This window comes from Protopterus annectens, chromosome 12.part0 (genome assembly GCF_019279795.1).
Source record: "Protopterus annectens isolate FY-2018-M chromosome 12.part0, PAN1.0, whole genome shotgun sequence".
Lineage (NCBI taxonomy): Eukaryota > Metazoa > Chordata > Ceratodontiformes > Protopteridae > Protopterus > Protopterus annectens.
This window is the reverse complement of record NC_056746.1, coordinates 1156383073-1156407957: the sequence shown is the minus strand read 5'-3', so window position 1 is coordinate 1156407957 and position 24885 is coordinate 1156383073. Positions and strand designations below refer to the sequence as shown.

The 24885-nt window shown below is 39.3% G+C and overlaps 1 protein-coding gene across 2 annotated transcripts in view; it reads left to right on the top strand.

Moving 5' to 3' along the window:
- Positions 1–24885, top strand: part of ACSS2 (acyl-CoA synthetase short chain family member 2) — an 822457-nt gene that overhangs the window by 167869 nt on the left and 629703 nt on the right. For both annotated transcript variants that reach the window (XM_044090187.1, XR_006367143.1), the window contains exon 3: positions 11750–11841. In XM_044090187.1, coding sequence (XP_043946122.1) covers positions 11750–11841 — 92 coding nt within the window. The remainder of the gene's footprint in view (positions 1–11749; positions 11842–24885) is intronic.

Sequence of the window (24885 nt, the reverse complement as noted above, 5' to 3'; positions counted from 1 at the left end):
TTAAAATGTTCTATTTAGTAGCTTATTATATAGCATTAGTAATTTTTTGACATAGGTAGTTAGATAGTTAGCTCTTATAGCTTCCTTGCAGTTCCCCTTCCCGTGTGTTGATATATATTTACTCTTTAAATATTTGGCCTTGTTGTTTTGGCCAAGTTAACTTTGGGCAGAGTGTGTTTGTTTAGATAGCATATTCTATAGTAGTTATAGTTCTAGTTATAAGAGTTTTTGGATACTTTTATCTCAGGCTCATCTGTGTGTGTGTGTGTGTGTGTGTGTGTGTGTGTGTGTGTGTGTGTGTGTGTGTGTGTGTGTGTGTTTAGAGCCTATTATTATTATTTTCACACTAATTTGATCTGTGTGAGTTTAGATTAATATCATGGCGGATGATAAGGACAAACAACCCAAGTCCGGTTTTAAAAAAATGTCTGGACTGTAATCAAAAAATGTCAGTCACTGATGGGCATGTTACCTGTGTATATTGTTTGGGGGCTGTCCACTTGCAAGAATCTTGTTCTATCTGCCATTCGTTTTCATCCAGGATTCTGTTAGAGAGAAAAAGGAAATTAATGGACAGGGATTTGATAAAACACCCTTTTCAAGAGGCATTGAGTGACCAGGATGTTGCAAGCAAATCTTCTAAGTCCTCCAAGTCATCTGTTGAATCTAAGGACTCCAAACATTCAAAAAAATAAGCCAGAGAAGAAGAAGCCGCTTGGGTCGGAGCCGACAACAAGTTAGCAAGGCCTGGTGCCTGTAGAAGCTTCTGCACCAATCAATCCATATCCAAATCTGAAAGGATGACCACTACTCCTGCTTTGTCTACTCCTCCTCTGAGCCATCATAGCCAGAAGAATCAGACCTGTTGATTGTGGATGTGGGGTCGAGGCCTATTCCAGTGTCCTCGGCTACATCCACTCTGACATCCGCGGCGCCGACTGGGGATTCTAGGAGCCGAGACTCTCCAGTTGGATCCGGAGAGGATAGTCGAACTGACTTGTTGGTGCTGACTCTCCCTCTCGGGGCTTTGGCTTGGATGAACTCGGTTCCTACCTCCGGCTCGGAGCCCACTGCCTCGGTGTGGGAGGGTTTGACGGTTCCCTCGGATTTGTTGACTCCTTCCCATTGGAGCAGTGGTGCCTTCGATTGCATAAGGAGAGCTTTGTCTCCCAAGACATGCTTGACTTCAGGCCTTGCGTCCTCATCCCTAAAGCATCTATGCCTGTTTTGCTTCCATGATCCAGGCTAAGAATAGAGACCCAGAGCCCCAGGTAGCCCCACAGGGTGGCCCCTGCTCTTCCGAGATCTCTCCCGAAGCCCCCACTGAGGAGGCTCCTAGGAAGAGATTGTGCAAGAGGAGACACTTGGACTTCCCACAGGAGGAGACACTTGGACTCCTCACAGGAGTCTTTAACATCTGATACTGACTTGGATGAGTCAGAAGGGTCCCCACGGTCTCTCTCTGAGGATATCTCCTTTGCTGAGATACTTGAGATCCTTAGGCAGAGGGGTGATTGGCAGTCCAAAAACCCTACTGAGGATGAGTCAGTTCTCCTGATGGCTTTTGGGTCTCAACCCTCCACCTCCTGGGTGTCTCCGTCCTTCGATGAGCTCATGCAGTTGCTTTTTCGATGGGTGTGGGAGTCACCGGATTCTACAGAACCTGTCCCTAGGAGGCCTAACAAATTTATATCAGCCCCACTAGACAAAATGTTCTTAGCCAAAGGAGTTCCTGTTGATGCCATGGTGGTGGCGGTGGCCAACAAAAAGCAAATGTTTGAGACTTTCTCATCTATCCAGCCTCCTAATAGAGAGTCTAGGATTATGGATACATATGGGAAATGCATGTTCAGTTCAGCGACTTTTGCTCTCCGTTCACTGAACTACTTAACCCATTTTTCTAGGTTGCAAAGAGATCTCTTTAAGGAATTGGGAGATACTCTTCAGGGTACAGTAGCTGTAGGAGCCTCTGATAAAGTTGCTGCCCAGCTTTCTACCCTAAATTATATTGTCAACTCATCCATGCGTCTCATATCCTATGCAGCTGATGGGACGAGTAGGGCAGCGGGTACAGGAATTGCTCTCAGAAGACATTCCTGGATGTGCTTGTGTTCCTTCGTGGAGTCCTTCAAGTCATCCTTCGTAAACACTCCCTTTGATGTCTCATCCCTTTTTGGGCCTAAAGTGAAAGAAACCTTGACCAGGTGTGAACAGGAGGGAAAGACTCTGTCTGCCATCGGAGTCCGTTTTTCCACCTCTACCCGACCTTATCCCAAAGGTCAAAGGGGAGGGAAAATGTGGTTCTGGAAAGCCCAAGGAGCCTTTCAGGACACGTGGTGAACCCCCCTCCAGGGACAGAGGAGGGGGTAATAATGGCAGAGGGGGTCCACAACAACAGGGTGACAGAAATCAGTTCTCTGGGCAACCCTACCAGTGCTCCTGAAAGGAGGCCCGACTGTCCTGCTCTGGAGGCAATCGGGGGTTGCTTATCTTTGTACCCAGACACCTGGCTAAAAATAACAAAAGACAGCTGGGTACAAAATATCATTTCCAGAGGATACCATTTGCCACACCACCCCGACCATAAGGAGAATCCCTGACATTCCACCCAGTTGCAGGGAACAGGCAACTGTAGAGGTCTGAAAGTTGCTAGAAAAAAGAGTCATCCAGCCAGTCCCAGCAGACCAAACAGGATCCGGAACTTACTCAAGATTCTTTTTGGTTCCAAAGAAAACGGGACTGGAGACCCATTTTGGACCTCAGCAGACTCAACCAATATGTAAAGAAAGAGAAGTTCCAGATGGTCATGCTTCAGTCTATACTTCCCTTCTTAAGGAAAGCTAATTGGACGTGCTCGATAGATCTCAAGGATGCGTACTACCACATAAAGATGGCCAGGCCACCCAGAGATCACCTGCGTTTCCGGCTGGGAGCCAATCATTATCAGTTTCGAGCCCTGCCCTTTGGTATTACTACAGCCCCCAGAGTGTTCACCAAATGCATGACAGTGGTCACGGCTTACCTGAGGTGTCTAGGATTCCAGGTGTTTCCGTACCTAGATGATTGGCTCCTTACCACCACCACCAGGCATCAACTGATTCAGGCAAGGGAGTACACTCTGTCACTCTGCAATCATCTAGGCATTACAGTCAACTCAGAAAAGTTTGCCTTGTCGCCATCGCACCATATCGTTTTTATCCAGACAGAGCTAGACACCTCAACCACCACTCTATGGCTACCAATAGAAAGAGTCTTTCTTCTTCGTCAGCATGCCAGCACATTGGTTTCAAAAGACAGAGCACCAGCTTCAGAAGTTCTGAAAGTATTGGGTATGATGGCAGCAGCAATTGTTGCCATACCATTAGCAAGAATGCACATGTGGATCCTTCAATGTACCCATGGACCACACAATATTGTTTACAAGCTCTTGCCAGAAAGACCTCCAGTGGTGGCTGACATCTATTCATGTCACCATAGGTCGCCCCTTTGTTCTACCCCCTCCAGTAGCAATTGTGACCACGGATGCTTCCCTGATAGGGTGGGGGAGGCATTTTCAGGGAATGACTGCCTAAGGCACATGGATTGATCTGGAGTCACATTTGCATATCAATATCCTGGAGATGAGAGCAGTACTTTTGGAGTTGCAGTACTTCCAGGACTCTCTTCCTCTAGGAACGATTGTGATTCAGACAGACAATACGTCAGTAGGCTGGTATTTGAACAAACAAGGGGGAACCAGATCTTACCTCCTTTGCCGAGAAGCCCTCAGAGTTTGGCAGTGGGCTGTCTCCTCCCAGCGCTTTCTGTTGGCAATGCACGTCCCGGGGAGATCCAAAGTGATAGCAGACAAACTAAGCCGGGCAATCATGTTGCCACACGAGTGGTCCCTCAAGAAAGCGATTGTGGACAGGATTTTCTGCAAATGGGGCCAGCCTTGCTGCGACCTTTTTGCCAGTCACATCAACACAAAATGCAGAAGCTACTTTGCCCTGATTCCCCCTCCGGGAGAAGCCCCGAGGGACGCACTCGTACACGATTGGCCCTCGGGTCTCCTCTCTACATTTCCACCAATACCATTGATACCCAAGGTTCTACAGAAAGCAAAATCCCTGGGAAGGACCATCATTCTTATAGCCCCTCATTGGCCTCGGCAGATTTGGTTCCCATTCCTTCAACCTCACGTCTTTGGGGATCCTTGGATTCTGGACCCAGTTCCAGACCTCCTGACACATCCGTCGGGGGACCTTCATCCCTCTCTGCAGTCATTGAAGCTGACAGTTTGGCTGTTCCAGGTTCCCTCATAGCCAGGCTTCATAACCTTTTCAATGAGACAAAACAGATCCTTTTGCTTTCTCATAAGCCCTCCACTAGAAAATTATATCTTAGTAAGTGGAAGAGATTTTCCATATGGGACTCTAAAAATAATATTGATCCTTAACCAAGCCCCCATGACATCCATACTAGAATTCTTGACTATGATCTTTAAAAAAGGAGCGGCAGCAGCAACAGTTCGGGTTCAGTTGGCTGCTATTTCTAATTTTCATCTTGGGGCTGACGGTTTAAATATGTCCCACAAGTTATCCAAAGCTTTTTTCAAGGGGACATTTCATATGAGACCACCTGTGAAAACTCCGTATTCTCCATGGAATCTAAATTTTATGCTTTCACATATAATTCTCCCTCCGTTTGAACCAGCATCATCTTGTAACCTCAAATATTTGTCTTGGAAAATGATTTTTCTGGTAACTGTTACTTCTGCCCGCAGAGTGTCAGAGCTTCAGGCTTTATCTGTCAACCCTGCTTATTTGATTTTTCATGCTGACAGAGTATCGCTTAGGACAAATCCTTCTTTTTTTGCCCAAAGTTTGTTCAGAAACTAATATTAACCAAGTTATTGAGTTACCAGTTTTCTTCCCTAATCATTCCAACAAGTTAAGAGTATATGCTGCACCAACTTAATGTTCACAGACAGCTCAGATTTTATTTGGATAGAACAAAAGATTTCAGGAAATCAGACCAGCTTTTTGTTTCATTCTCTGAATCCAGGAAAGGTAGACCAGTGGCTAAAACAACTCTGTCTAAATGGTTATCTGATTGTATCACCTTTGCCTATTCAGCTGCTAATATGCCCTTGCAACACAAGATTAAAGCTCACTCAAACAGAACAGTTTCTACATCCTCTGTGTTTTCAGCCAAACTTCCCCTCGATAACATTTGTGCAGCAGCCACTTGGTCAAAACCTCATACCTTTATCACTCATTGCAAAGTTGATAAGGTCTCCAGGGATAGAGCATCCTTTGGGTCCACGGTCCTGAGAAATGTACTCCCGTGAGCCACTCGAGATTGATGGTGCTTGGGACGCTACCCATCAGTTAAGAATTAACGGTGAGATTGAACAACTTCACATTAAGAAGTTATGTACTCACTATAACGTTCCATGTGAGTTGTTCATCTCGCCTTCATTCTTACGTCCCTCCCTCCTACCCACTCCTGGCTGATAGTTGACCTAGATATTGGTTTCATCCTGGTTGCTCAATTTCGTCTTCCCTTCTATAGGGGAATAACTATTATATATGGTTATAGTATACGCAGCAAACAAGATCTGAGGTAATTCACAGTGCATCATGGGATAGGGGCTTGGCCTCGAGCTACTGGAAGACCTCAAGCTTTGCATGTGGCCGTACCGGAGCCGATGGATCAGCTCTGAACCCATCAGTTAAGAATGAAGGTGAGATGAACAACTCACATGGAACGTAATGGTGAGTACATAACTTCTTATTCTTTTTTATTTACTTGCTTTCTCTTAAGACTTGTTACTAGATCAAGTTAATGTCCTTAATCAAGCCATTCCCCTATGCAAAAATGAGAAAACACACACTGATTTTTTTTTTGTTATGCTTTTTAACCAGATTTTTTTTTACATTGCACTGCCTACATTTCTTAAAACTGAACAAGGTGGAAGAGAGAAGAAGGGAGAAAGAAAAAAGAAAAAAAGAGTAATAGGAGCACCTATTTATATTAGTATCCCCGGTACACTTAAAAAATAACTGAGATCTTCACTTTATAGCATGCAAAGAAAATCATGCACTATTAAAATAGTACTATGAAGAAAAACACAGTTAACTTTCTCCCATCTTCCATGCCAAACGTTTTCATAAATTTTCTCCCTGGGCCTCGACTGAAAATGGACATGTGTCCAGTCGGACTTTCCTGGTAAACAAATGTAAAATAAATAAGTAAATAATAATAAATAAAAATTTCTTCAAAAATCTGCCCTCCTTTGTCATATTTTCCCTTCTGGGGTCCCCAGACACATCTTCACTGTTGTACATCTAATTCTAGTCCCCACCTATAAGTAATATTCCTTGTTGAGAGATGATTGTTTCTCCCAGAATTTTCTTAAGCTCCATTATAGCAGTTTTAGGTGGAATATAAATACATGCCAGTGTAATCCTCCTCCCTTGCCAGTAGTCCCTTAGTACTACAAATCTACCATTATTATCCTTTTTATCCTCTTCTATCACTATTGGAACTTGTCTTGCAATTAATATAAGTACTTCTCTTTTACTTTGCCCTAGATATTCTGCTGAACAACCATCCTGAAAAGCTTTCTTTATCAAATTCACATGTTCAGTTCTTTCCAAGTGTGTCTCCTATAGCATAGTTATTTGCACTCTTTGTTTTCTTAATTTAGTTCACTACTCTTTATTTTTTGTAATTCTCTGTGACACCATTCACATTTAAAGACATTACTGAAAGCATTGTTGTATTAAAAATTATTATTCCCAGCTTTATGTATAACAGCTCTTTTGTTAAATGTCTTGTTCCAACGTTTGTGTTACATGCATACACTGTTCGGCAGGTTGATCTTTTATACATTGTTTTGTTGTCATATCCATTTGTCACATCTTTCAGAACTTTTTGTTTTATTAAAGGCCATCAAACAAAAAAATAAACATACCCTCAATACCCCCCTAAAACCTGTTAACTTCTTAATCACACGCAAAACTGTGTATGTCTTCAAAAAATTGAAGTTTGAACCACCTAATAGGAACAAATGTTCCAAATTTGCACCACATTCAGAGACTTGAGGTAACCTGAAATAAGGGATTTTCATGCTAAGACATGTGGTGCAGCCTGTGCTTCTACTAAGTGCTGTCTGGTTTTGTCTTATGTTTATAGCTTTCTCAGCTGGGAAAGCACTTGAATACTTTCAGAGAACATTATGTTCTAGCCATTTCTCTTGATAGGATTGTCTGCTGGAGACATGAGAATGAGATAAAAAATTGCTAACCATACATGTATTTACTAGAAAAAAGCCTGAGAAAATTCAGTATTCATTTTCATTTACTTGCTTTCTCTTAAAACTAGATCAAGTTAATGTCCTTAATCCAGTCATTCCCCTATGCAAAAATGAGAAAACACACACTGATTTTTCTTTTGTTATACTTTTTAACCAGATTTATTTTACATTGCACTGCCTACATCTCTTAAAACTGAACAAGGTGGAAGAGAGAAGAAGGGAGAAAGAAAAAAGAAAATTAAGAAACAGGAGTACCTATTTATGTTAGTATCCCTGGTGCACTTAAAAATAACTGAGAAATCTTCACTTTCTAGCATGCAAAGAAAATCATGCACTATTAAAATAGTACTATGAAGAAAAACACTTACAGTTAACTTTCTCCCTCCTTTTCCCCTCTTGTATTTTTCCGAACATTAATGACAAAGTAGGGCATATGCTTTAGAGTCTCCTACAAGTTTAACAAAGTCCAAAAAAGTCTAGTATTTCCAGATTTGCTTGTTCTGTTGTTTCACAAATATAATTATTGCTTTGTAATCCCAAATCTGTCAGTTTCCAAGTTACTGGTTTTATGGCTGCTGTGGTCCAGTGGTTAGAGTTGTCATCTCACAACAAGAGGTTGTACTGTTCGATTCTCGGCTGGGGTGCCTTCTGTGTGGAGTCTGCATGTCCTCCCTGTGGTCATGTGGGTTTCCTCTGGGTGCTCCAGTTTCCTCCCACATTCCAAAGACATGCAGTAGGTGGATTGGACACCCTAAACTGGCCGTAGGTGAGAGTGTGTGTGTGTGTGTGTGTGTGTGTGTGTGTGTGTGTGTGTGTGTGTGTGTGTGTGTGTGTGTGTGTGAGTGGTATGAATAAACTACCACAGCAGGGCTAGCCACCCAGTGGTGTAAAAGCTTGGCTCAGGATGATTTTCAGTGCTGAAGTGATACCCCGACCCCATGTGCAAAATGGGAAAAGGGGCTGATGGATCTCCATCACCCATATCCTGTCTGTTTCATTTCCAGTGTACTCTTGATTCTTCTAGTCAACTATTGTGCTTTTTTCCTTCTCTAAAGTATTTTCTGTTAAAACATTGGAAAAGGTTTCACTGCCACATTCTGTTTGTGTTCTTTATTACCAGAGGAACAAAATCAGAATCTCCTGTTTCACAGCTCACTTTTTGTTGAACAAACTTTTGTATTTCCTTCTTAACATATACTTCGTCAAGAAATAATTCTGTCCCTCCAGGGAAAAATATTGGAAAAGGTTTCACTGGCATAGTCTCTATTTGTTCTTTATTACAAGAAGAACAGTAGAAGAATCTCCTGTTTCACAGCTCACCTTTTGTTGGACAAACTTTTGTATTTCCTTCTTAGCATATATTTCATCAAAAAATTATTTTGTCCCTCCAGAGAAAAATATTTTGTAGATAGCTGGGTGTAGGACTTTGTATCTCATGCCTGCTTCTCGACATTCCCTGAATAATGGAATAAATTGACTTCTCTTCTGCCTGGTGTATAATGAGTAGTCATTCTCCCCAAGTACTCTGTTGCCTCCTACTTTTTGTACTTTGTCCTTCTGCCACAGTTTTGTCAGAATCAACTCCTTGTGCTGATAGGATTGCATCTTTACTATTAAAGGTTGAGGTTGCTTTCTCATAGCCAGGTTTGGAGCATACACACTATGTGCCCTTTCAATTAACAGTTCCTGTTGTGGAATACCAGTCCAGTTGCTTATTTGTGCTTTTATAAAATTAATACAGTCTGTTCCTTCTAGCTTCTGAGGTACAGCAGAAAATCTCAGCTTTTTCCTATGTGCTGTGTCCTCTAACTCTATTATTTTTTGAAACATCTCTTCTTCTTCAGTCTCATATTCAGCCAACCTTTTCTTCATTTTGACTCTGAGTTTTGCAGTTTTATCACCTTGTCTGAATATCTGTTTAAAGCTTCTTTGATTTTTTTCCCAGCCTTTTGTTGTTTAAGTTGATATACTCCATCAGTGTTGCGTTTATTTTAATCAGGTCTGTGTGCAGTTGTCTCATACTTTACTGGAAGTCATGCCTGAAGCTTGCACTGCTTTTTGCTGAACAGCTGCAGTAGTTTTCACAGTCAGTATTTTTTCCTTACCTTTTGTAGCTGATTTTCCTTAAGGTCCTCTGTATTTTTTTTCCTGGCATCCAGGCAGTGGACTTACTATCCAGTTACTGAAATTTATCCAGAAGTATAGGTCCACTGGCTTTTTCTGATAACTTTCTAGTTTCACACTGGGAGAGCTAGAATTAAGTTGTTTCTCAATGTGCAGCCATTTTGAAAGTCCAAGGCAAACTCGATCCTGAGAGAGGTGGATGTGGGAAACATTATGGGAGTGATGGGAGGAGTTTTGAGCCTAAGAGAGTATCAAAAAGTGCTGAGCAAATGCTGACTGTGGCTACCAGTCCAACGTCTGAAGTGAACAGATGTGAATCACAACAATCTAATGTTATGGCAAATATGTAACTTTCATTTTTGAATCATTTCAAGAATTGTTTCCATGTTTTTTAACAGTAACAATAATAAGTCACTGATTTCATCGCTCATTGTATGTCTTAGAATGGCTGAAGCATTAGTCTAGTTATCTGAAAATGAACAAACAAATATGCTCTCCCACCAGATGGATGCTGTTAACATCAAAGTCTATGCAATAAAAGTAACTCATTACTTATTATATTTTATGTTTTCATTCATTCTGTATATAATGACATGTACCTGTTGTGTTTGTTACCAGGCGTAGACTAAAATAGGTCCAATTGGATCAGTGCTGTATACCAGTTTACAAATTCAAAATAAAATAAAAATAAATATGTTGAGTAGAGCCACTACCTGTGGTGTAGTGATTCTGTGTCTGGCCTTGCTCACTCCCTTCACTGAGGGCCAAAAGTGATCTTTACAGAAGCCCTTTTTAAGTGTCCTTTTTGTTTGGCAGTAAAATTTATGTCAGAGAACTGAAAAAAAAATGTTTGAGACTTTTTTGTTGTGTTTCTTGTTATCAGGGTAAGCATCCTTGTCAGATGACTCAACAGAATAAATGTAACCCTTATTTACACCATCACATAAGGCCCTGCAGGAGCAGGAGCAACCCTGCTAAAGGTTATAGTTTTGTCACTGAAAGCCCAGAAGCATGGATAGGCAAACAGGCTTGGTGGCTGCTATGTTGCTGGCTTTCAGATGCCTGAGACAGTATAGCTGCATTTGCCTCCTCCAGGTAGCCATGCATGCATTTTGGAAAATCCCTTGAACTCCAGAATGCCTGCATTATCCTTTGGGTATTTCACATACCAGCATTCAATCCTTAAATCTCCTTGTTTAATGTTTTTTTTTAAGGGTGGTCCAGATTATGAAAGCAGTGAGAAGGCTTTCATTCATGAGACTTATTTTGTAAAATGCTTCACAGTTTTTAGATCTAGATGCATTCCATGTAGGCCTCAGTTATTTACGGTCTATAAAAACAGAGCAAGACAAATCTTTGAGCAATCGACCGAATAGCTGTATGAACAGGTGTAGTTTTTTCACAGTTTTTTAGTATATGGCTTGTGTCCTATTGCCATATGGCTGTCAGTATGCATTTTCACAAAGCCAGACACATTGGATATTGTTTCTAGAGTGAGAATATTTTATGAGTAAAGCTGATAATTTGTGGTGTTCTTATTAGTTTTCTCTTTCCCTTCCTTGACAGGGGCCTGCTTATTATGGGTTAGTGTGGCCCATTTGGCAAGAAACTGCAAAGAAATCAAGTTTGTTATGTGTGGTGTTCACTATAACAGTAGATCTTCAAAACTGTGATGTCTAAGAATATTGGATAATCAGTAACTCTTGAGTTTTATATGCTTTAATAGATATTTATTAAGGCATTGTTTTCAGCAGTGGAGAAGTATAAGTGGAGAGTCTGCTGAAAATCTTGTAGCTTAACCTAACCAGTACTGATAATTGAGGGATGACAGATCTGTACTAACATACTAGCAGTGATGGAATAGTCCCAGGATGGTGAGTGCAAAACATCAGCACTGGTCATAGCAATTGCCAAGCCAAGTCCCCTTTTGTCATGAACCTGCTGCAGGAGTTTATTGGCAAAGTTTCAGAATTATAAATATGTCACACAACTGTATTGCATTATATTGTGGTGGTGTGTTCATACCAGAATAATGTTGCTTAACTGAAGCAATCAGCTCCTAGGTTTGATGAGCATAGTTTGCTAGATATGTTCATTTGTGACTATCTAAACTTGCAGTTGGCTTACCACAGAATATGAATTGCATCTGTGAACAACATTGCCTCTCGTTGTTCTTCATTAAGTTAAGGACTCCTTTTAGAGCCTGGCAAGAAAATGAAACTGGAGATACAGAATTATTCAACAGATTAGAATAGAAATACGAATGATAATGGTATTCTGAAATCTCATAAAATATTTGATGTATTTTGTGTGGTCTTACAGGGAAGGAAACAAGCCAGGAACATCTTTGAAAGTTACGTATAATGAACTCCTTCAGAATGTCTGCAAATGTGCTAATGTTCTTCGAGAACAAGGTATGAAGGTGAAACTGTTTCAAAGGTTTGTACCCTGAAGAAATTGGTTTATGTTAATTTTATGTCCTGCTGCATATTTTGTAAGCTGAAAAAAAAACATGAAGTATATATTATTTCTGCCACCTTTCAAAATACTAACAATTATTCCAAAATATAGTTTAGTAATTTTAGCTATTGTGTAGTAATTAGTTATTGTATAGATTGTATGGATTCTTTTCATTTATACTTTAAAACGGAGTCATTTCACGTCAAGTTACACATAATGGGTTTACTTAAGCAGATATGTGAGCTTTTAATATGGATTTATTGCAACATTTGAGTATGTTTATTATTACTGGATCATTTTCCATGTAGATTATTCTGCTCTATATCTTATATGATTTATATAGAACTATATATTGCCATAAATGACATCATTTCACTTCTGCAAGTTTTTTAATATTAGTTTTGTTTAATTTGCTTTTTTGTCATTCATTGGCTGCTAATTTGGGCTTCTTTTGAGTCCTTAACTAATTCACCAGTGTCCACCACCATTCTACTAAGTAAAACCTTAAGTGGTTTAAGGTATTCCTTATTTAATAGTTACCATCCCATCCACTTTTTATTCTCACAGTTGAAGATAACTTCACAGTAATTTGGTTACATTGAAGAGTCACTTTGCAGGGGGTCCTCTGGACTGTAGCACTGGAAGGGATTGATGTCTGCTATCTGACAGGTAATGATTTTTCTTGCATCCATAGTCTCAATGTGACAGTATACATATGTGGTAGGTCCTGGTGTTATTGTACAAATAACTTCAGGCAACATGGTTCAGCAGAGAAGAATAGTCTTGTTTATTACAGAGAACAAATGTGTGGGAGACTAAGCAATCAAAGTCTTGTCTCACAAAACACAAGAAACTTCACTCTTTTATATTACTTTTACATCTGGGTAGAATATGTTGTATGTATTAAACTATAATCACTGGTAAATTAAAACTGAACATGTTTGCATTATTTTTGCTTAGTAAGAATCTGCTGACCTTTTCCATATTAGGCACAAGTTCCAAGCTTTCACGTTGGAACTTTCTGCACCGGCATTATTCATGTTGGCAAGAAATAGATCATCAAAAACACTCCAAAACTATCAGAAACCATCTTCTTGAAATAAAATTCACCAAACATTTTCCCTTCTTTGCATCTTTCCATTCACACTGGCATGGTGCCTCAGTGTGCATGGTTACTTCTGAAGTGGAGTATGTCTTTAGATCTAACTTCTAAAGCTGTTCATTTACTGCAAGATCATAATTGTTCCTAAAGGGGAAAAAACACATTTTGTAGTGACTAGAGTGTGTTAGAGGATATAGTAAGAAAAAATAAAAAAAAGACTAATAGGGTGTAAATTAATTCTAAAACTGCTTAGCAGTTAAGTGACATGTCAGATGGAAATAGTCTATGTATTTCAGAATTCTATTTTTAGAAAGGCTGCATATTCGAACATTTTTTATATTACAGTAGTTGCCATCCTATGCATCAAAAAAGAGGGATAATTAAGGGACAATTTGTTAGATTGGCTTGAATGATTTCAGAAGATAATAATTTCAAAAAAGAACGTAAATATTTGATGGAAATGTTTGGGACCAGGGGTTATCCTTTAGATTTGGTGACAAAAATATCAGGTAAGGTTTCGCTCAAAAGAAGAGAAGGGCATAGAACACCTATACTTTCAACCAATGAAGGACTAAATGTGCTTGAAAAGAAGGGAAATCAGAAAGAAAAATTATTTTGCTAATTTATTATGACTTATATGCAAGAGTATGAATTTATTTTGAGGGTTTTAAAAAACAACTGGAAAATTTTCCAGTGTTTTGATGGGGTGAGTGATTGGTGGGACATAGGCCAAGGATGGTTTTTAGAAGAGGGAGATCTTTAAAAGAGTTACTAGAGTATAACAATCAGAACAGAATATTGAGTAATAGAGGAAAAGGGACATTCAAATGTGGCTCTTGTACCCAGTGTAAGTATATTTTAGAAGCAAGGGAAGTAAAAGTGAATAATGTGTACTTGTAAATCTGGAGGAGTGGTTTATCTCGCTTTGTGTAGGAAATACAAGGGGTTCTATGTAGGGAAAACTGTTCATAAATTCAAGGATAGAATTTATGAACATTTAAATTATATAAAGAATAAACAATTGAGTAATTCTTTATATAAACATGTGGAGAAGAACCCTGACCATGATTTCTTGTTTTTTGGTGTGGGCACAGTATATAAAAATCTGTTGGGTGGTTCATGGGGTGAACTAATTGAACGCAAGGAAGCCCTATGGCAACTTAAATTAAATGCTACTGTGCCACCTGGCTTGAATTATTAGGTATCTATCTCTAATATTTTAAAGCTTATGTCCTATAAAGTTTAATAATATTTAATGTGCATATAAATGTATTTTTGTAGAGAACAGGTAAAAGTGTTTTAATAACTTGTTTTTTTTTAAATAATGTGTTTAACTCATTTTAAGATTGTGAAAAGTGAGTAGTTAATTCATTTGTGCTGTTTATTGGTGTCTTTAAATCATGTGACGTTGAATGAGGGGTATTTAAAAGTGGGTTTGTGTATTGTCTTGTGATTCTGAAGAAGTCTTGTTATAATTGGGATTGAAAGCGCTTAATCCATCAATAAACCGGATTGTTGTGCTGTGCTTTTTTCATTTTACTGTTTATTGCTTGGGTTATCTTTTATAAAGACAGAGTTACCCTATATACAAATCCCTCTTTGTTATTCAAGGTTGCTACAGAAAATACTATTAATCAATCCACCAGCCTTCCTGTATTCTTCCCAAATTTTCAGACTAAGGGAGAATATATGCAGCACCTGTTGTTCAAAGAAAGTTGTGCTTCTACCTGGATAGAACAAAATTTTTCAGAAAATCTGGCCAACTGTTTGTGGCTTTCTCTGACTCTAAAAAAAGGAAAGCGGTTGTCAAAGCTACCGTAGCTAGATGGTTGGGGGATTGTATCTCTTATGTGTACTCTTCTAAGAATTTTCCCTTATCTAGGCAAGTCAAAGCTCATTCCACAAGGTCCATAGCCACGTCTTAGGCTTTTTGGTCTAGGGTCTCTTTGGAAGACATTTGTGCAGCTGCTTCATAGGCAAATTCTCACACCTTTATCTCAAACTACAAACTTGATATCATCTCCAGGAATAGGGCTACCTTTGGCTCTGCAGTGCTCCAGAATATCCTTCCATGAAGGCCACCCAGATCTATGTAGCTGGGTACTCTGTCCCACAAGTTGACGAAGACTGAACAGACAACATCAGATAAAAAAGTTATGTACTCACCATAACATTCCATCTGTGTTGTCTGCTTCAGTCTTCATCAACCTTCCCTCCTTCCTTCCCCCTTTCCTTGTATCTGAAAGACCTGATGAATAGTGTTAGGAACCTTTGTTCCTGTTTTGAGCTCCTGAGCATCCCTTAAGCTTTCTATTTTAAAATATGTACTTCTCTTCTAAGAAAATTGGCAGCAAACTCGATCTGAGGTATCTGGGGGGAGCAAGGGATTATGAGTAGGGTAGGAGGAGCTCTAGTTCGGAAGCTTTAGCTTGCTAACAGCCAAGTTGGTTCTGCAGGTGGAACCATAACCCACAGGTTGATGAAGACTGAAGCAGACAACACAGATGGAACATTGTGGTGAGTACATAACTTCTTTTTATATCAGCAACTTCTTCGATAACTATATGAATTTCTGTCAGAGCTGTATCACATCTTAACAGAGAGGTGTGAACCTTCACATGTTCATTAGTCCCACTGCTGCAGTAGCCTTTTGGCTATATAGTTTGTTTCCCTGCCCAAGAAAAACAAATATTCAGTTTCACAAAGATCTAGCACCCATTTACATCTTCATTCTGATTGATAATTGGCAAGTCCCAAGGAGGGAAATCAGCAGTCAGAATGAAGATTTCTTCAGTACTTTCGTGACGACTTAGGTTCATAGGTTCTCATCAAATCTGGGTTTGACACCCCTTTGTATGTTGGGGGCAGTCACCTCTGAGGAGCAGCGGTAGCGACTGAATAGAGCTGGAGTTCTTGATGTTTGAGACCCTTTATCCTTTTTGGTGAGGAACTTTTGGCTTGATCTAGATGAGAATCCTTCTTCATGGAGAAGCCTCTCTGGGGCTTCATCGGAGCATCAACCGGCTAAAAGATTTGTTTCTGGCAGATATGTAACCGCTGGGGAACCCACCCCATACAGAAATTGTTGCCCTATTAAATAAAATATTATTTAATTTTATTTTCTGTCAAAAGTTATATTTCCCATCTAAGAAACCTGGTATATCTTATCATATCAGAAATGTCTTGTCAAGCATTGTATGCTGTTGTTATTCAGCAAATTGTAGGTTGTTTTGTGAAAAAAAAAATGTTTTGCTTGTGTAAACCTTTTTTTATTTTTGTGACTGAAAATTTTACTTTGGGACAGGCAGGGGTGTGTTTATCAATGTAGTGCTTAGATTAATTTCATGATAATTTACATGCTATGTTTTTTGTCAATGCATTTGGGATTTAGGAGTGCTAACAGAAAATTTGTGTCCTGCCTGTGGTCTCTCTTTGTGAAGGGAATGGGATAAGTGGTGTGAGGGTAAGTGTGCTGTTTGTGGACACTCAGTGACAACTTGCCTTATGACGGGCTACTTCCCTCAGTGCTTTGGCTTCTCCTTCTTGGCTACAGCATGGATACTTACTCTGACCTTGCTGGTTCCACACCTACTCTCTATAGAAAGAAAAAAGCACTTACCAAAGAGCTCTTGCCAGTGCCACGGGCTCAGTCTACACATCAGCCAATAGTGAGTGAACCTGTAATGACCATCATTTGTTCCGCTGACCATTGACTTAACTCTCCAGCTTCCCTGGTGTAGTCCTTTTGGCCTCCATGAATTACAGGGTCAGTCACATCCTCTTGAGCTGTTCCAGTGTCCAATCTGGACATTGAAGAACCATCTCCTCTAGGGTTGGGACACACTCCAGAAGATTCCTCACAGGGTAACTGAGGCAAGAGACCATTAGAATGGTCAGATGTCCCTCCTTCCAGGACAGCTGTGAAGAAAAAAAATAGAAGCTTAAACATTGTTTACTAAAAGAAGTAATCACAGTTAACAAAAGATGATTTTCTTACCTTAGCAAGTTATGGATTATTGGCTATGAATACTGGTATCCAGAATCCTAGTATCCAGGTGACCATCCCCTAAGAAGAAATTCCTGTAGAACGAGGGTCTGATGATTCTGATTATGACAGAGATAAGGCTTCTGCTCTTACAGATTCACAAGCCCAACTCTCTGATTGTGTTGAAAATATTAACTCTTTTCCTCTTGTGGAGGAATTTTTTAATCACCATAATTACATGTTCCTTTTGAACTGAGGAGATATTATGATATGCTGCAAATGAATATTCCTTACTCTTCTCCCATCCCTCCTATAGTACCAGCCTTGAGGATGTATTGATTGCTGCCTGTAATCATCCTGATACCCAGCCACCATTCCCCCCAAAAAAGCAGATAAAATGTTTAAAGTGCCTCAGACTAATAATTCTTGCACTGTCACTTTAGATTAGACCCAGCAATCATGTCCGTTGCTTTGCCTGCTTGCAGTAGGTTGATTCTGAACACTAACTCTTCTCCTGATGACAAAGAAGGCAAGTTGTTAGTTGGCTTAGGTAAGAAAATGTCTTCTTTCACCTTAGCATTCAGAATTCTCAAAAATCAGGGATACAAGTGGAAGTTTATACTTTGTTATATGGACAGTGCGAGGGAGATTGCAACCATAATTTTTAAAGGAGAAGGCTCTTTTCTAAATCAGACTATTTCTACCTTATCCCAGGTATCCAAACATTTTTGAAGTGTGTGTATGATTTGTCTAGGGCCATTGCTACAGCTACAGTTTTCAGAAGATATGCCTGAGTACGTAACCAAAAGTTTGCTGATGGGTGACAGGTGGCACTTGATGCAAAACCTGCATTCAGGGGAGTTCTTCCTACCCTTCAAACCAGATTATTTTCTTCAGGTTCTTCAGTCTTTACACACGTAAGGAATCATAGAACCAGTGCCTGTAAGTCAAAGGGACAAAGGCTTCTATTCCAGAATGCTTCTCATACCAAAGAAAGAGGCCTCTTGAAGATTAGTACTAGATCTTTCATTCCTAAACCTGTATGTGGAACTACTGAAATTCAAAATGTTGACCTTACAGAACCTGTAATCCTTTATTCCTCCCATGAGTTACATAATAAAACTGGACTTAAAAAAAGATGCTTATTATCATATTCACATAACCACAAGCTTCAGGAAATTTTTAAGGTTTTGTGTTTCTAGGTCACATTATCAGTTGTCTGCATTACCTTTTGAATTATATACAGCTCCAGTGGTGTTCGCAGATTGTCTAGCCATAGTTACAACTTAATGCGGATTGAATAGGCATTCACATATTTCCTTATTTAGATGACTTACTTACCTTTGCAGAGTTGCATATCTAGGTGTCAAGAGTTATTAACCTGGATTATGTCTGTTTTGATCAGTCTGGGCTTCCATATAAATGATTCAAAATCTTAGACTCCATCTCACAGGATTGTGTTTCTCAGCTGTTGTCTAAATCCCTCCCTTCAAAAGGCCTTTCTGACACAAGAGAAGGTGAATTTTTACCTGGAACCTTTTCTGAGTTTTTCCAATCAGTCTCAGACTTATGCAAGAGAATTTCTTAGGATCCTAGGGATAATGGCTGTGATTCTCACAATTCCTCTAACCAGGTCACATATAGATAAGATGCAATGGTTTCTGTAAAACATTGTTTACATCCTGTGGATCATCAAATTTCAGTTTTGGGATTTCTAAAAAAAATGGAACTGCATTGGTGGGGACAACAAATTCAGATGAATGCAGTTCTCCCCTTTTTCTCCTCAGACCCAAAACCAATCTCGTATGCAGTTTCCATGGGTTTAAAGGTGCAAGACCTGTGGTGTCATTCAGACAGACCAAAACACATCAGTAAAAACGAGATGTTGGCTGTGATCCATGCCTTGAAATTTATTCATCACCTATGGTCAACAGGACCTTCCCTTACTTACTTTACATTGCAACCAACTTGTGCCAGTGTCACTATATACATCTGCATACGATGCATCCTTCTCGGTCACATTAGGATACTTACTGTGCTCTTGCTGGTCTGACTTCTCCAGTTCCTGGAAAGAAAATAACTTATCTAGAAGCCCTTGCTATGTACACTGACTTAAATGATGTCTTAGCCAAGAGTGGGTGACTTTGAAGTGGTCATTTGTTGTCCCTCAGGTCACTCAATTACCTTTCCTGTTTCCTCTGGTGTAGTCGTAATGGCCACCAGGAATGGACAATCAGCCATGTCCTTTTCTTTTTTCCAGTGTCTGAGTCTGGACATAGGAGAGCCATTTTTCTAGGAGAATATTACTGGGTGTGAATGGGTGAAGAGTCTTCTTACAGGGGCTCAGTTTCCTCTTCTAGTAGGTCACAGATGTTACCTAACAAAAAGAGAGAGAGAAAAACCTTTTTCTTTTGAAGACACAGTATTTGTAAGAAAATATTTTTCTTTCCTTACCTAAGTAACTGATAGAGACAGTTAATCCCAATTCATAACCTTCAGTACCTAGTGGGCAGGTCTGTCAAATTTTATTGGCAAAGATACATCAGACATGTCTGACATAGAAGAGATAGGGCTTTATATCCTATAAATGTTTGAACCCACTTCTCTGATGCTGAGAAAAAGTGGTCCTTACCACCTCCCAGGAAGGTGACTCTTTTGTCTTTCTATGCCCAGGATAAAGAAGGTGCCAGCCTTGACGTTTGTATATTATTCTGTCTGTAATAGTGTTGATTGACTATCTATAGTCTCCATAAATATAGATAAGTATCATGCTTCTGTTACCTCCCGAGCTGTATCTTTTGGTTGTAGATGAGAAGGTTTGGAGACAGATTTATCTTAACTCAAGTATTCAAACATTCCTTAAGTTTTTGGGAAAAAAGTGCAGAGCCGATGTTTAAAGCCACTGCTTCTGCTTCCATTTGATGAGTTATTCCTGGGTTTAATAAAGTACTGGTTAAAAGAGGGAAGTTTTTTTATCCCACCCCATCCCATTTCAATCTCCTAAAACTTCCTCAGGCTTAACAAGTACATATTCCTCTTTTCTGGGGAGTTCCTCCCCACACTCCTAAACAAACAGACATTTTTCATCAGGTTCTTCAGCTTTGTTCAGTCTAAGAGTTACTGAACTAGTTCATTTTTTTCATGGGGCAAAGGTTTGTATTCCAGAATGACAGCAAAAAAAGGACTTCAGGGGTCACACAGTCAGTTCTCTCTATTGAGTCTGTTTATATTTGCATCCTTTTGGTTTTTCATATAACTGTTTCAGCCTTTAATACAGAAACTGCTGTAGTGTAGACTACTAATAGAAGCAGTATCACATTTCACCTTATTTGCCTTAACTTCCAAGTCAATATGTATCTAATGACACCTGAGAGTTTTCTTGGAGAGCAGTCCTTTTAAGTGTAAAGGGGTAAAGCCTATAACTCTTTTCACATGCACCGAACTACATAAGTTTTAAATAATTGTAAAACACCACACAGTGGTAGTACATTAGCAAGCTACAGGATACCCTGCCTTTCCCTTGACAGTTTAGGTTGGCTGTGATTGTGTAGAAGTTAGCTTTCCAGCACTTCTTAACCCTCTAATCAGTGTCCTTTCTGTCATAGCAAAGCATAATAGTAGACAACGTGAGCTTAACCAGGACACACTCTCATGTATACAGTTTGAATTAGGGGGTATTCCAGGTATTGATCCTTTTCTGGGGAACACCTATTAGCTTCCTTTCAAACCAGACAATGCATATGTTTTTCATTCTGTTGCAGAACTTACTTTATGTGTCTTACCCTTTCTGTTGATTTCAAGGATAATTCTGAATGTTTGTAAGTCCCCAGAAACTTTTTGTGGTGATCCTTTTTTGGTCTACACAGTCTTTGTTCTCCTTTTTATGAAATTGGCCATGAGGAGTTAACCTCAAGTTTCCTCACTATCTGGAACTACTCACACAAGACTTGGGGAGTTGACACACCCCGAGCTATGATTCATAAATTTTCTGCCTGGATTATGATATTTGAGGACAAGCAGCATGTAATAAAGGAAGCTGTAAATCCTGCTTCTAAGAAATCTTATATAGACATCTTCAAGATTTCTGTAATTGGAGCCTACCAAATAACCAGGGCCCTATCTGGGATTGTACCACTGGTACTCAATTATTGGTGTGAGTTACTAGCCTCTAACTTTTGTACTCTTTTGTTCGGCACATCTTGAGGCCATTTCAGGTTGTCTGCCCATAGATTCTCAATGTTTTCTTAGTAGAACAATTTCTGAAAGGATTTTTCACCTAAGGTTACATTGCAAACAGGCGTTTCCTTCCCTGGTTCTTAACTTTCCTTTGCAAAAGTTATCCACAATTCCATCTGAATCTGCACTACTGACGTATTTTAAGGTTCTTTTCGTGCAAAACTATTCATTCATTTGTGGTCTGACTTTTTCAAGATTAGTATCTGAGTTACTTTCTGTCTTGTTGGGTGTACCCTATTTGGTCTGAATTTTGGAAAGGGTATCTGTAAGAACAACTTCCTCACTGGTGCCTAAAGTTTTTAGAGTTTGAAATTATGCCGTCACTGTCACAGTGTTCTATCCTAACCCTCAGAACCATGGAGACAACATAACTAATACTCTGGACATGCTTTAGCAGCTCAGGTAATATTCTGACAGAGCCAGTCCTTTAAAAAAGCCTTTTGGCTATTTATTTCTCATGTTAGAAGTAAGAAAGGACAACAGAATCAATCAGACAGTTTCTTGTCCTCGTCTGTTGCCTTTTTTTTTATACCCATCATGATATACCATATCTGGACAGTGTAAAGTCCTTATCTCTAAGAGCCTTTTTTTCTTTTATGGCATACTAGAAAACAGTGGACTGTAGAAGTTTTCTAGATACAACTATATGGTCCTTTGTATATATCTGTACAAGGAGTAACATCCTGGATTGTTTTGTTAACGTGCAGGACTGCTTTAGCTAAGACCACTCTCCAGGGGCACCTGGATTCCCATCCTTTCTCCTCCCAGGTTGCATAAGCTGTGGTACTCTACTCATTGGTTATTGCAGTAGTAAGATTGATGGATTTTGTACAGTTGTGTAAGTTGTATGTACACCTAACAAAAAATATTCAAGTTCCTCACTGCTGCAGTAGTTGCACCCACCCACCATCCTCCTTGTTGTATATAGTTTACAGGGGTTACTTTTTATTATTGTTATATGTTTGCTATTTAAGGTGAGTTTTCCCTTTTTTTGCTTAGGTGCAATCAAGTCCTGTAGATTTAGTCACTCTGGCTGCTTATATAGTTCCTCCCATAGCCTGTAAACAGCCAAAGTGGCTGCAAGGGTGGGGAAGCTGGTTGGTTTCTGTATCCATAGAAGGATGTATCTCATATGGTACAGCAGCAGTGAAGAATTCGAACATCTGCTGTTATTGTTAATTGCAGTTTACATGTCTGTACTTTTTGGTGGCTAAGCCCTTGTAGGCTTGTGATCCTGTTATAGTACAAATTAAATAACAAAGAGTCTTACCTTTTTGACTCAGTTGGATGTGCAGAGTACTTGTTTATTTCATAAACAGCTGGGAGACTGCCTGCCAACACTTTTAGATCAGTCTCAAAGAACAAGAAAAATACCTCATATATTTTTTTTAATTGGTTGAATGCATGCAGAACTCTTGACGTTACATTGCTTTTAACAAATTAGTGTATTTTAAAATGTTCTCATCCCTTGTGTTCCTTACTTAGAGCTTTATGTGAACACTTCACAAGTATGCATTTTAAAACACAGACCACCTGGTCTAAGAATTTATTTTTTTTAACCTTATAGCGTTCAGTGCCAGTACACACTGTCTCGCAGACTCATTCCGCTGTCTGAGAAGGCCAGAGTGTACGGTTAACTAATCTGGTTTCCACAGATACCCGGCACAATTCATTACCTTTTGAAACCAGACTTTTCAGCAAAACATAGCATAACATCCCTTGACTCCTTCAGCACTTACTTGGCCTTCCATTTTCTGTTAGTACTGTATAATTCGCTGTTAGTACTGTATAATTCGCTAATAGAGAGAATGCAGTTGCAAGGCACTTGAAATACAGAGCTACTACTTACATGTAAATATATCTTGCATAATCATGGATCTATTTTTCAGTTTTCCTTTGACATAAACATATTATAACCATTTTGTTTCACTCACTTGTGAAGAAACTACAAGTTAATATGTATTTTGTGGAGAATAAACATGAGACATAATATTTTTCCATAACAGTCTCCTCCCTTTGACAGTATGTTTCACCCACAGTTATATTTTCATTTTTTTTAATTTGATAAAATATGCTTCAGCATCATAATATTCATCATATACAGCGACTTGTTCATTATTAGATACTGTTATAAGTGGCATTGTGCATTCAGATGAGATTAAGCATTTTTTAATTATGGCCTTTAAAACAGAAAATATTAAAACGATTAAAAGAATAATACAGTTTATTGTAATGATACCTTGTAATATACTGGTTCCTAAGTTACCAATTGCACTGCCCAACTATCCAAAAAGTCTTCACTGTTTAGCTGTACTGTCCAGATATTTGGCCCTTTGCTCCATGAAATTGACCAACTTTTCTTGTTTATCATGATAGTAACTAATATAGGTACAGTGACTTCCTATGAGGGCACATGACTCCCCCTTTTGGCAGCTAGCATTATGTCAAGTGCCAGCCAGTTTTGTATTACCACAGTTTGAATTTTAGTCATTTCTCGATTTGTCATCCTGATGTGATGTGAAGTGTGGTTTGCTACCTCCCGAAGAACTTGAGCAAGCATGGTAATTTCAAGCATTGTCCTTTGCACTCCATACCCAGAAGTAAAGACTGAAAATACTTGTTCTGTCCAGCTAATTGCCCATTTATTTTTTAGTCTGCCTGCTGGGGGGTGGGGTTGAAATGTTGACTAGCAGGAGTAATATAGCCCACAAAACAGCATCCAGACCAGTTTGTGGGCAACCAGTGGTATGCACGATCACTGTAAATGCAACTATCCTCTATTATGCCCATACCATGACCCCAGTCATAGCTTTTTAGGTGTAAAGAGTTCAACACACTTTCATGTCTAGTGTCATTACATTTGCTGGTTCCCACCGCTGTGGTTCCATTTTTGGCATAACGTGTCTTCACGATTTGTTGTTGTAAGCTGGAGCGACACCTTTAAAAAGTCAGTCACATTATGCCAAGTTAAGTTAGTATCACTAAGTGCCTTTTCAAATGTCATTTGTGATGCAGGGATTGAAATCATGGGAATCCCTGTCTTAGAATGATGAGATATGTGCGAATACACCTAACAGTTTGTCGCATTTAAGTCCACAGCATATTGCCGAAGACCCAACAGGAAACTGTTTTTTCTTGACCAATTTGTAAGGGGAAATAGCAACAAAAAGAAGATAGAAGTACCTGCTGCCACTGGATTCATTGTGGACTACCATCTGAGTTGATTTTCTCTTTTAATCCTTTACTGGGGCAGATAGTTCATCTTGTGTCTTTCGATCTTTTTTTTTGCTGATAAAGATGATTCATTTGACTACTTTGATACCACTATGCCCACACTATCTATACCTGCTTTACTAAGACTACTCATCTTTTTACTATTGTTATCATCTCTTATAACTTCCTACATCATAACTTCTTACGAATACTCTCAGACTCTCTCTACTCCACTGCCCTCTAAAGGTACCTCAACATTAACAACACCTTCATCTTCATCCTATTTGCATTCACCCTCTCAGTCCATCTACCTTCTAGCCAAATATCACAGATTAGTACACTGCAAATTCAGAAAAACCTATACCAAAAAAACAAATGACATTCACTATAATCTTAAACCAAAGATATATCCTACTCTTCTCCACTTACTACAAGATGGTGATATTCACCCCAATCCTGGTC